General features: G+C 34.2%; 1 protein-coding gene across 3 annotated transcripts in view; it reads right to left on the bottom strand.

Moving 5' to 3' along the window:
• Nucleotides 1-14,058, bottom strand: part of Chic1 (cysteine-rich hydrophobic domain 1) — a 78,426-nt gene that overhangs the window by 47,031 nt on the left and 17,337 nt on the right. For all 3 annotated transcript variants that reach the window (XM_005414596.1, XM_005414597.1, XM_005414595.2), the window contains exon 3: nt 12,289-12,444. In XM_005414596.1, the coding sequence (XP_005414653.1) occupies nt 12,289-12,444 (156 nt within the window). The remainder of the gene's footprint in view (nt 1-12,288; nt 12,445-14,058) is intronic.

Here is a 14,058-nt window from a genome sequence, read left to right as displayed (position 1 = left end):
TCTTTAAAATAAAAAAAAAGAGAAACAATCTGAATAGAGTTGTATCTTTTTGAAGAAATGTCAGTAATTAATAATCTCCAAAACAGAAAGAATTTGACCCAGTTGGATTTACTGATAAATTCAACGAAATATTTACAGAAAAATTATACTCATTTTCTACAATATAATCGAGAAAAAGGAGGCAGAGGGAATATTCCCTAATTCTATAAAGCCAATACTTCTGTAATACCAAAACCACACCAAGATATTACACAAAAGGAAAACTTCAGACCAGTATCTCTCATAAACATAGATGCATTAATACTGAACAAAACATAGCAAATCTAATACAACAATGAATTTACCACAATATAGAGGGATTTTTCCCAGGTATCCAACATTGGATCAAAATTTAGAAATCAATTAATGTAATCCATCAAATCAACAAGCTTAAAAAAGAAAAGTCATATGATCATATCAATAGATGCAAAATAATTTTGACAAAAAGAAATGTTTATTCACGATAAAGGCTCTTTGCAAACCATAACTAGAAAAGAATGTCCTCAACTTCATAAGCAACATCTAGGAAAAATATCTATTGTTAACATCACACTTAAGGTGATAAACTAGATGCTTTTCTGCCAAGATCAGTTATATGGCAACTAAGGTCCACTTTTCCTATTCCCATTCAAAATAATAGTGGATGTTATAGGTAATGCAATAAAATAAGAAAGAAAATAAAAAGTAAACAGATTAGGGTGTATCTTAAGTCTGCTCAGACTGTTATAATAGAATACTATAGATGAGGTGGCTTATAAAGAACAGAACTTTATTTTTCACAGTAATGGAGGCTAGGAAGTCAAAGGTCATACTGCCAAAAGATTCAATGTCACGTGAGGGCCCAATTCTTGGTCTACAGATAGTCATCTCCTTGTCATGTCCTCACTCGGCAAAAGGTTGAGGAAACTCTCTACGGTCTCTTTAATTTTTTAAAAAACAATTTGCAGCACTGGAGGCTGAACTTCGGGCCTTCACCCTGAGCTCCATCCCCAGCCCTTTTGTGAGACAGGGTCTCACTAAGCTGCCCTGGCTGGGCTTGAATTTGTGATCCTCCTGCCTCAGCCTCAAAACCATCTTGGGCTACTCATGTGTGCTACCATGTTTGGCTAGGGTCTCTTTTACAAGGGCACTAGACCCCTTCATGAGGACTCTGTCTCCATGGCCTAATCACTTCCCCAAAGATCTGCCTTGTAATACCATTACACAATGACTAGATTTCATGAATTATGGAGAGATGTAAGCATTTAGTCTAGTATTTTATACCTGACCACTCCAAATTCATGTTCTCACATGAGAATACATCTATTACAGCCCAGTGGGCCCCATTCTAACATCAACTCAAATGGAATTTGAAATTTAAAACAATATCAGCTGGGGAGGGCACACCTGTGATCACAGCACTCTAAGAGGTTGAGATATGAAGATTGCAAGTTTGAGTCCATCCTGGCAACTTAGTTACTTAGCAAGACCCCATCTCAAAATTAAAATTCATAGAAAAATGGGCTGGGGATATAGCTCAGTGCAAAGGCCCTGAGTTCAATTCCAAGTACCACCAATTAGCAAACAGCCAGATAGACACAAAAAGCAAAAAAAAAAAGAAAAGAAACCCCCATAATCCCATTTATTTTAGAACTCTCAAAATGGAAATACTAACATAAACATCTAACAAAATATGTCCATGATCTCTAAGAAGAAAATCACAAAACTTTGAGGGAAAAAATGAAAAGATCTAAATAGAGAAAGATATTTCATGAACATATATAAGAACACTCAATATTGTCAAGATATCTACTCTTACCAACTTAATGCACAGATTCAATGCAATCCCAATTAAAACCTCAGCAAGTTATCTTGTGAATATCAGTAAGGTGATTATAACATTTATAAGGAAAGGCAAAAGATCCAGACTAGTCAACACAATATTTAAGGATGAAAAAGTCAGGGCTGGGGATTTAGCTCAGCAGCAAAAGCGCCTGCCTGGCAAGCGCAAGGTCATGAGTTCAGTTCCCGGTACTGGAGAAAAACCAAAAAAAAAAAAAAAATGAAAAAGTCAGAGGACAGACAGTATAAAACTATAAAAGGGCAATGAATAGAAAAGTCAGGTTCCCAGTACTGGAGAAAAACCAAAAAAAAAAAAAAGGATGAAAAAGTCAGAGGACAGACACTATAAAACTATAGTAATATCAATTAAAACAGTGTGCTATCATCAAAAGAATTGATTGATTGATCAATGAGACAGAATAGAGGCTAGAAACACACCTCCATAAATACAGCCATGTGATCTTTGACAAGTAATCGAAGTCAACTTAATGGTGAAAAGCTAGTCTTTTCAATGTTGTTTATGTAACTTGACATTCAAACATACGTGCATGTGCATGCACACACACACAAGAATCTATTCACAGATCAGTCATCTTTTAAAGAAAATTACTCATATGGACCACAGACCAAATATAAAATGCAGAACCACAGAACTCCTAGAATATAGCATACAATAAAATCTATTTGACCTTAGTTTCAGCAATGAATTAGTAGATACAATATCAAAAAGTATGATCTCTGCTCTATAAAAGACACTCTTAAGAGAATGAAAAGCAAGCCTTGGACCAGGAGAAAGCATTTGCAAAACACAGATGTTGTAGAATACTGGTATCCAAAGTAATATATGACTAATTCTAAAAGGTCAAAAATATTAAAACAACACAATTAGAATGGTGGGCATAGGCCCCTTAGTTCTAGTCCTCCAGAAATTACGAGTGATCCTCTTTTTCTTCTAGAAGCATCCCACACCTATGCCATTTTTTAAAGTACAAATAGCCAGTCATGGTGTAGCACATCGTTACAATCCCAGTTACTTGGGAAGCTTAGACAGGAAGATCACAAGTTCAGGGCCAGTCTGGGCAAGGTTAGTCAGACCCTCTCTTAAAAGAAAAAAAGGGGAAAGTACTGAGGATGTAGCAGCAGTAGAGCACTTGTCTAGTATGCATGAAGCCCTGGTTTCACTCTCCAGTATTACAAAATGATAATAACAACAACAAAACCAGCACATATCTGAACAGAAACCTGTTCAAGGAAGACATACAGATACACAGACAGCAAATAAATATAAAAGGCTGCTCAACATCAGATGTCATTGCTGAATTAAAAATATTACTATACACATGTTAGAATGGCCAAAATCCAAAACAACGACACCACCAAATGCTGGTGAAGATGTGAAAAACAGGAAGTCTTATTCATTGCTGGAAGGAATGTCAAATAGTGGGGCTACTTTGTATGACAGTTTGCAGTTTCTTTTATAACTAATCCTACTCCTACTGTTTGATCCAGCAATTACAGTTGTTACTATTCACCCAAGTAAGTTGAAAACTGCTGACTCAACTTCTTTATTATTGCCAAATTCTGGAAGCAACCAAGATATCCTTCAGTAGATGAATGGACAAACCATGGCCCATACAAACAATAGAGTATTATTTAATGATAAAAGACACGACTAACCAAGCCACAAAAAGACATAGAAGAACTATAAATATGCATTAGTACATGAAAGAAGCCAGTATGGACATATTATATCTGTTATATTTATATGATATCCTAAAAAAAGGAAACTGAAGACAAAAAGTTACAGACAGATTGAGATATGGACAGACAAATAAGTACAGTCTTACGTTGCTCATTGTTGAGACACAACACAATTTGGTATCAGTAAAGTAAATGAGGAAAGTTTTCTTTTGGCACACAGTTTATAGAGGTTGCAGTCCATAGTCTGGTAGATCCAAGTCAGGACAGCATGAAACAGAGACAAGGCAGAGGAGAAGCAGCTCTTGGCAAGGTACGCAGGAAGCAGAAAGTAAAGGAAAGAGCCAGGAAAGGACATAAACCCTTCCAGGCCACACTCCCAGGGAACCACCTCTTCTGACCAGACCACACCTTCTTACAGCACGTCAGCAACATATCCCCATGATCCAAACACCTGCAAAAGCATGAGGCTCATGCAAAGACATCTAGATATAAATCATAACAGATATAGGACTATGAATTTTTAAGGTACTGAAACTACCAATCTGTACAATACCATGATGATAGTGACATGTCATTAAACATTTGTCAAAAGCCATAAGTGTAAAAAAAAAAACCAGCAAACCCTAATGTAAACCATAAACTTTAGTTAATTATAATGCATTAACACTGGTTCATCAGTTATGACAACTGTATCGCACCAATAATGCAAGATGTTGATGGTAAGGAAAATTGGCATTGAATGATGGGAATTTATGGCAACTGTGTGAATCAGCTTTTTGTTGCTGGGACAAAATACCTAACATACATAACTTAAGCAGGGAAGGCCATATTTTGGCTCACAGTTTCAGAGGTTTCAGCCTATGGTCTGTGGCTTCAAGGCAGAAACATGGTGGAAGTCCATGGTGAAGGAAAACTGCTAGCATCATGGCAACCAGGAAACAGAGTAAGCAAGGAAAACCCAAAGAAAGGAAGAGGGCCAGGCACAATAATATATATCCTACCATGTTACACCCCCAGTGAACTACTTCCTCCAATCAAGCCTTACCTCCTAACAGTATACTGGGTTATGAACTCATCAGTGGATTAAAGCACTGATGATGTTAGTATCCCCATAGTCTAATCACCTTCCAGAAGCTCCATCTCTGAACACATGAATTTCTGGGGAATATTTGTGATCCAAATCATAACAGCAATTCTTAGTACTTTTTGCTTATTTTTTCTATAAACCTAAACAATTTTTTAAGAGTAGGAAAATTTATTGAAGAAAAGGAATGGGGAATAGGAATGGGGGAAAAGGGAACAGGAATAGCTCCAGAGAGACAGGAGGGGTCCCAAATGGGTTGCCAACAAGCCCACCCCTCAAAGGAAGTTTTACAGAGCAAAATCATGAGATGGGTACAACATGGGTCAAAATGATGATCAACCAATAAGATTGTAAGTACAATCATTTAAATAATGTTGTATAATGGTAGCAAGGGTACATGAGTGACATCACTAGCCTTGGTCAATAACCTACAGTCTTATCTTTTAGTAGTCTTAGTCTTTTTTTTTTTTTTTTTGCAGTACCAGGGATTGAACTCACAACCTTGCACTTGCCAAGCAGGTGCTTATGCCACTGAGCTATATCCCCAACCCCGTAGTCTTAGTCTTAGTCTTAGTCTTAGTGGTATTAGTAAGTGGGAGAGGATGGCCCACCCCAATTGAGATAATGGGAAATCTCAAAAGGTAAACCTAAAATTTTTCAAGAAATCTATAAATTTAAAAATTATGTATAAAAGTAAAGATGAAGTAAAGATACTGCTTGATAAAACTGAAAGGAAGTTCTTCAGACTGAAACCTACCTAAACTAATTCCAAGTAGCATAATCTCAAATGTGAGCCATACCAAGACAAAGTATAATTAAGCTATTGAAAGTACAAACAAAGAAATCTTGAAAGAGAGAAGCAACTTTCTATAAGTGAGTCTCAATAAGATTAACAACTAATTTCATATTAGAAACTATAAAGGTCAGAAGTAGTGGAATAATATATTTATAAGTGTTAAAAGAAAAATTGTCAATCAAGAATTCTGTACCTAGCTAAATTATACTTTGAAAAAAAGGAGAAATTAAGAAATTTTAGACAAAAAAGGGCTGAAGGAGTTTATTGCTATCAGATCTGCATGTAAGCAGTTCGAAAGGGAGTCCTCCACGCTAAAATGAAAAGACACTAGGCAATACTTGAATCATAGAATAAAGTAAGTAATATCAGTAAAAATGCATAAGTATATTTTAAAAACCAATATTATACTTTTGGTTTGGAACTTTTCTTTCAACATGATTAAAAAGACAAAACATAAAACAAAACTTACGGGTCTACGTTAATGGGCACATGGTATGTAAGATGTAACTGGTGATAAAAGTGACATAACGGGAAGGAACAGATATAGAAATACACAGAAATGGAGTTTGTATACTACTGAAGCTAAAGTGGCATGAATTCAAAATAGTATGTCATAAGGTTAAGATGTTAATTTTAACAACTAGGAAAACAAAAATATACAAAAAAGAAAATACACTATAAAAATCAATCAAACAAAATAGGGAGGTAATGGAGAAATTCAAGAACAACAGAGACAATACGGCATATATTTAACAAGTAGCAAAACAAGAGGAACAAGCTTTTCCTATGTGTTATGGGAAGAATCACATCCCCTCAAAATTCATGCTTAAGTCACAATTCCCAGCACCTCAGAGTGGTATTATATTTGCAGATAGGGTATTTCAGGAAGTAATTAAGTTAAAATATGGTCTTTTGAGTACAACTTAATCTAATGACTGATATTATTACAAAAAGAAGAGATGAAGTCAGAGATGTATACACCACGTGAAGAGAGAGAATATGGCCATTTATAAGCCAAAAGACTCAAATAAAAAACCTTCTTGAAGACATCTTGATCACAGACTTTTAGCCTCTAGAAATGTGAGAAAATAAAATTCTGTTGTCTCAGCCACTCATCTGTGGTACTTTGTTAGAGAAGCATCTGCCAGTTAACACTTTATCAGTTAATCACCTTAAAAGTAAATATGATTAAAGCCACAATTATAAAGATGTGCAACATGGATTTAAACATGATATATATATTTCATGAGAGCCAATTTAGAAACACAAATAGGTTGAAAGAGAAAAGGAAGAAAAACCCATGCCAAGCAAATAGTAACCAAAAACAAGCTCTGGTAGCTATACTAAACAAAACAGACTTTAAACACACACACACACACACACACACACACACACACACACACACAGGTCAATATACACGTCTTAATCTTCTCAGGTTGCTGTAACAAACCATAGGTAGACTGCCTTAAAAAACAGATATTTATTTGTTATAATTGTGAAGGCTGAGACATCTGAGACTAAGGTGCCAGCATGATTTGGTTCTGGTGAGAGACCTCTTCCTGGATGGTAGACAGCTGCCTTCTTGCTGTATTTTCACATGGAAACAATAACTCTTCTCAAGTATACATGGAAAATTCTCCAGAACAGGCCATATGTTATGTCATAAAACAAGACTCAATAAATTTAAAAAGGTTATAACCATACAAAGTATTTTCACCAAGAAGGATGAAACTAGAAATCATAGAAGAAAAAAGGAAAATTCACAAATGTAGAATTTAAAGAACACATTCTGAAACAACTAATGGATTAATGTAGAACTAACTGACAAGGGAAATCAGAAAATAATTAATGAAAATGAAAGAACAGGGCCAGAGATATAGCTCAGTGGCACAAGCGCCTGCCTGGCAAGCACAAGGTCCCGAGTTCAATTCCCAGTACCAAAAAAAAAAAAACCCTGAAAATGAAAGAACAACATACCAAGACTTACAGGATTTAATTAAAGCAGAAATAAAGAAGGTCTCAAATCAATAATCAAATTTTATACCTTAAGGAATTAGAAAAAAAGAGTAAATCAAACCCAAAGATAACAGAAGAAAGAACAAAATAAAAGAGCAGAGTAAAGATAAAGAATAGAAAAACAATAAAAACTAAACAAAATCTAAGGCTGGTTCTTCAACTAATGTTGGTTCTTCAAAAGACTGACAAATTTGAAAAACCTTCAGCTACATGGATTAAGAAAAGACTCAATTTACTAAAATCAGAAATGAAAGTGAGAACATTACTGTACATCTGACAGAAATAAAAATGATTTTAAGAAAATAGTAAGATAAATGGTATGCCAATACAGTAAATAACCTAGATGAAACTGACAATTTCCTAGTAGAAACAGAAAGTCTGAACAAGTAAAGAGATTGAATAAGTAATCAAAAACCCACCAAAAAGAAATTCCAGGACCAGATGGCTTCACTACTAAATTCTCCCAAATACTTAAGAAGTAATATCAATCCTTCTTAAATTCTTCTGCAGGGTAAGAGATGGGAATATTTCTTCCCCTCCTGAGGGTAAGGGAAATGAGGAGTGACTGCTTATCAGGTATGAGGTTTTCCTTGTGGGTGATGAAAAAGTTCTGGAACTACTGTGTTGACAGCTGCATGACACTGTGTGCTTAATGGCACGTTTTATGTTGTCTATCATCACAATAAAAACTATTTTTCTAAGCTTCAAAAGCTAGCCATGAAAGAATATACATTCTACGGATGTAATATATAAAATGTCCAAAAGAGAAAGTAGAATAGTGTTGCTTAGGATTGGGAGGACTGGGTATGAAAATGGGGAGTGACTAGAAGTGATCACAATGTTTCCTTTTCAGGATAATGGAAACAATCTAAAATTAGGATGTAGTGATAGTTACACAATCACTTTATAAGTATACTAAAATTTAATTGTCCTCAATATACGTAAATTTCATGCAAATAAATTATTTCTCAAAATACTTTTTAAAAAGTAGACAAATGACACTCAACTGATGAGGAAAAGTATTAAAGTTAGCTAAATATCAAGCACTGCATGTTAGAGCTGACAAAATCTCACATGCAGTATTACTATTCGTTACTAACGCTGACAAAAGGACAAAGTGAACTCATCATCCTTTAGTACTTGTGTCATAAATAACATTTTCTTTGCTCTAGTCAAATGACTGAAGTTCAACATAAAAATTTAAAACTTCAAAGACAGTAAGGAAAAGATATGCTATGACCAAGTTATTACTACTCTAAGAGCACAGAATGTACTCTGTGAAAAGCATAAATAAAAGGTCTAAATAGAAGTTATACATAATTTGTGCTTAACTCTTAGCAGAAATGTTTCTCTCTACTGCAAAGACTGATTTTCTCTTCCATATAGCATACTGTATGGAAGGGCTTTTCTATCATTTGCTTTTAGTTCTTTTTATGATTAGGTACAAAAACCTTGAATCAAGACAGTGAATTATAAGTTCCATCTCCTAAAACATCACATTCATATTGTGAAATGGAGAATAATCCCCTCCTTCTGAACATGCCTCCCCCAATTTGTCAAATATTGAAGAAAAAGAAAAAAAGGTTAAAAGCACCGTTATTTCAGTTTCAAGGGTAGTGGCATGATTAGGCCTTTAGGCTATTCTTTTAATTTTCTATGATATCACAGTTGTTTCAGAGATATATGTAAGAACAGGTAAATAAAGACTTTCATTCCATGTATCATGCTATCATAGAACTCCCAGCAGAGCCAAAAGTTATTAGAGGGAGCTGAAGGTATCCTTATCTTGATTCTTTTCTCTATCACAGTACTTGTTATTGCAAGCCCACAAATTACACCTGGTTAAAAATAGTTCATAAGCGCAAGGTCATGAGTTCGGTTCCCGGTACCGGAGAAAACCCCCCCCCCAAAAAAAAAAAAAAAAAGTTCATAAGGCAGACTATTTACATAAAAGTTGTTTTGAAAGATTTTATAATCACTGGTTCACAAAGCAACTCTGTGATACAAGACAAAGTAATCATATTATTTCTATATTATTTTATGGATAAACAGACATGACTTCTATAAAGCTAGCAACCCAATCAGAGATGGCTAGAACAGGATGGCAAACTATAACCTATTTTTGCAAATAACATCAATATTTTATGACAACACAGCAGGGTTCACTTATTTATGTATAGTTTATGACTGTTTACATGCTATAATGGCAGAGTTAAATAAATGAAACAGAGAACTTTGTACCATAACGCTTAAAATATTTACTATATGGTTCTTTATGAAAAAAATTTCCAACCACTGTTACAGAATTCAAACCCAGTGCTGTTTATCACAAAGCATATCCAAATATTTCCTGACTCAGGAATAGGGTATTTGATATCAGAATCCTGATGTCAAGAGAATAAATACAGTGTTAGAAACAAAGACCAAAACAAAACAAAATGAAGATTCTCTTGTTGTTGTTATGCCATTTGTTATGTAGCCCTGGGAAAGTAACTTCACTGCTCTGGACCTTAGTTTCCATACCTACAAAGTAAGGGATTTAGGCTACATGGATACAAATTACCTTTCCAATTAAACTATGATAGTCCATACTACTTATTTACAGATTAGGAAGCAGTAGTGAAGGTATAAAAATTTTTACATTGTATTTTGCTTTTATTTTTCATTGTAGACACAAAAGCAGTGATATATTTTACATCTCATTCTCATTATAACTACCTTATAAGTATTATGTTGATTTTTAAAGGTGAGGAAATAGGATCCAGAAAGGATAGTATCTTGCATGAGATTACCAGTATGTGCTTAACATTTCATTGTGTGGTGTAGTGTTGACATGGCACGCACAAAATCAGAGGCTATGAACTATAATGCCTATAGATAATGTAAATGCCGGGCACTTTGGCGATAAACCAGAAACTGTATGTCCTATTTAAGAGGAACAGCCACCATTCAGCTAGAACCATTTGCAAACAGATAGGGAAATGTATCCAGTATTGTGAAACCTTTTAGATTTCATGAGGTTGGATATTACAATTTTTATTTTAAATATTCCAATGTTTATTTTATTTTATTTTTGTAGTTTTTTGTGGTGCTGGGGATGTACCCTCCAATACAGGGCTTTGTGCATGCTAGGCAAGTGCTCTATCACCAATCTATACTGCCAGCACCAATATTCCAATTTTTTTAAATAAGAACAACTGATTCAAATGAGTGGTATGGATTTGGTTCATGGGGTGACGGTTTACAAATCTATGTTGAATTTTTAACTGAAAGATTATGAATTGGAATAGACTGATACTTCAAGTTCAGTATGAACTTCTTATTCAATTTTACTTTTTTATTAGTACTTGTTTGGAGCACATAATGATTATAATCTTCATGGGGAGGTGGTACATACATATAACATGTCTCAATTCTTCTTAATCAACTAAAGTAATGGACAATAAGGAGAGCTAGCAGCATCAATATTACCTTATTTTTCATCTGCTATTCTATTAGAAGTTCTCACAGAAAAATCAAATGGTAAAAACAATTGTTTTTCCCTATTTCAAGCCCTCTCCTGGAAATATTAACAAATGGACAAAGCATACACAGGTCAAAGAAAAATGACAGACTATAGATAATATTAAAACCAAAACATTCTGTTCTGAAGTAATTGAAATTGACTATATTTACATGATGAGAAATTACAAACATAATTAATTTACATTGAGGCTTTTAAAATAAAGGATACAGGTAGGAGTTACTGGTCATAGCTTTTAAAAGTCAGTTATGACAGTTACAAAATTTAAAAGAAACTACAGAAAGCTGGTCGAAAAGACTATATATTCTTTGATCAGTTAAGCTGTACTTAGAGTAAAGCCCTGACCTACTGGTAGTTAGCCATTTTTCCATTTAAAAAGTCAGGGAATTGGCAATAGTATATTACTGCATTTATCTTTTTAAAGTAAACATGAAGAAGGTAGGAGAAAAATGGGCAGAAAAAAATGAGTATTTCTTGGGAATATTTTTCACCTTAATAAAATAATTGCAACCATTATTCTTCCACGAGTTACTAAAATTTTGAATCCGATTTAGTGGGATAATTATTTAAAAGTTTAAAGGAAAACATTAATATGGTACTGAGAAAGAACTTCAGATGAAAGGAATGCATTATCTGTGTTGGCCTCAATCACACATCCTAAAGGTGTCTTCCCATGGGGGGAAAACATTCTGAAGACAAAAATGAAATTTTAAAGAACACAAGCTTAAGGCAGTAGCCTTAAATTCATGACATAACTAGTAAAGTTATGTTAGAATATTGTTGTAACATGTTCAAGACTAAGAATCTTCCCCAACTGTGTGGGTTTCCCCCTCTTGAGCCTTTCTTGGGGCTGGGCATATAGCTCAGTGGCATAAGTGCTTGCCTGGTAAGCTTGAGGCCATGAGTTCGATTCCCAGTACCAAGAAAAATAAAGTTAAACAAAAAAAAAAACACAGATCAGACGCTCTCCCATATACCTATGGCTTGGAAATGTTTTAAGTCATACTTTTAGGTTTTAACAAAAGAATAAGTAGTTCACTTGTATTTCTATTTACTTAAGTACTCTAATGCCATTGCATTTATTTAAAATGATGAGAACTCATGTTAAATGATAAAGTATTGATAAAGGTTATACAAATGACTTAATGTCTCTGCCCCTGAGTTTATCTCTAAAATAAACTACTATAGGAACTACTATAGGAATTAAAAAAAAAAAAAAGCATATAGAGGACACTGAAGCAGTTCTGGGAACATAGTGTTAGATAAACATTAGCTCTTATTGTTACACAATAAAATGATTATACTCACTCTTTTGTTGAGACAAATAACAGGCCACAGGCTGCAACCCAGTGTGCAACAGCAGCAGAGACATCCACACAGCAGCCATTTAACATTGACTGGGAGAGCCTTTTTCAAACATGCATTCACACGGCCAATGCTGGTCTTAAATTCTTCTGGGGCTACCTACAACAAGGGCACTATCTTTAACAGTTTGTGGAGAGCTCCCCACCATTTATTTCTAAACCTAAGGAAGACGTCTCATTACAGATACTTTAAAGAATTTCAAATGTGTATTTCCTCCACTCCCCACCCATAAATATGTATCACACTCTTGAAAATCATTGGAAAATAATATAATTTCATATTCACAGATCTTAGCCTGATGTTCAAAAACGGTCTTCTGAAATGACCAACGATAAAATGATAGCAATAAAATTAATGGTTCAGGGCACCCATTAAGCAGTTATGTTACCAAATAGTCTCATTATAAAGGCAATACTTTTTATAGTCTTTAGGTACTCCGATTTAAGTTGAATAAGAGTAGAAGCATAAAGCAATAAAAACCCATACACTACCAGAGAAATGGAATTAAAATTAGACTTTAGCAATATTCCTGGATTACTTTTTAAAAGGCAACTCTTAAAACTTTTCTCCAAGGCAAATTTGCTACATAAATTTTAATACGTGCCATGGTTTTCAGGAAAATGTTACACTAACAAAAGACAATGCCTAGCAATTATATTTAAAGCAGCTTGCTGATATTCAGCATAAAACAGGCTTTTGAAAGTTGACATATACAAATTTAAAATTTGCAAATTTAAGTTTAAATATAGAAATTTCATATTTCTAGTTACTCGCTCCATTCCTGGAAGTGGCTGCTTGTCACTCGCTGTAAACAAAGACAAAGTCAGTTCAAAGACATCATAAATAGATTTATACCCAAAATTCTGCTTGAAGGTTATACAATTCAAAGACATGCTAAAAATAGTTTGCTTTCAGTAAAATCACACTTCTGGATCAGAAATCTGATTCTCCTTTATTTAGAAATTGGTCAGATTTTCAAATTTATAAGAAAAATTTTTAGCACCAGGCTATGAAAGGAAAAATTATGAAATTGTTCAGAAAAGGAAGCTGCTATAAAATAAAAACCCAATTGGTATGTTAGGTATCAATAAATATAGGACTTTACTCTTTGAAATAAAAAAACTGTACTAGAATAATCAATTTATTACTTTTCGTCTTTTAGTAGAAATGCCTTAGAATCCACACTATGAAATACATACCCATTAGCTGACGCTGTAAAATTTATGATCACAGACTTAGCACTATCATCATTAAAATAGTAAGTATATAAACTTTATTAGAACTGTTCATGTCACCTAATAAGGTTAACTACTTAGTCCAAGAAATCTAATTTTCTTCCTAATAATCGACAGATGTGGAATTATAAAGACTAAAATGTAGTTTCAACAGGACCAGTAAAATAGTTTCATTCTCCATCTACATTTTCAGCAATGTCATGCAGTGACAATCACTGCGTACGAATAATTCCAATTAAATGATATAATCTCTGGAGGAAATCTGGAAATATAGTCAGAGAACCACACCTTATAATTGAAAATAGAAAACACTAATAAGCTAAATATACTAGACAATAAATGAAAAGATCTGGATTCAAGTTCTTCTTGGTTAAGAAAAATCCCAGCGGGCTGGGGATTTAGCTCAGTGGCAAAGCGCCTGCCTGGCAAGCGCAAGGTCGTGAGTTCGGTTCCTGGTACCGGAGAAAAACAAAAAAAA

This window comes from Chinchilla lanigera, unplaced genomic scaffold, assembly GCF_000276665.1.
Source record: "Chinchilla lanigera isolate Chin_1 unplaced genomic scaffold, ChiLan1.0 scaffold00190, whole genome shotgun sequence".
NCBI classification, from domain to species: Eukaryota; Metazoa; Chordata; class Mammalia; order Rodentia; family Chinchillidae; genus Chinchilla; species Chinchilla lanigera.
The sequence above is the reverse complement of the archived record's forward strand: the minus strand, read 5'-3'. Positions and strand labels throughout refer to the sequence as shown.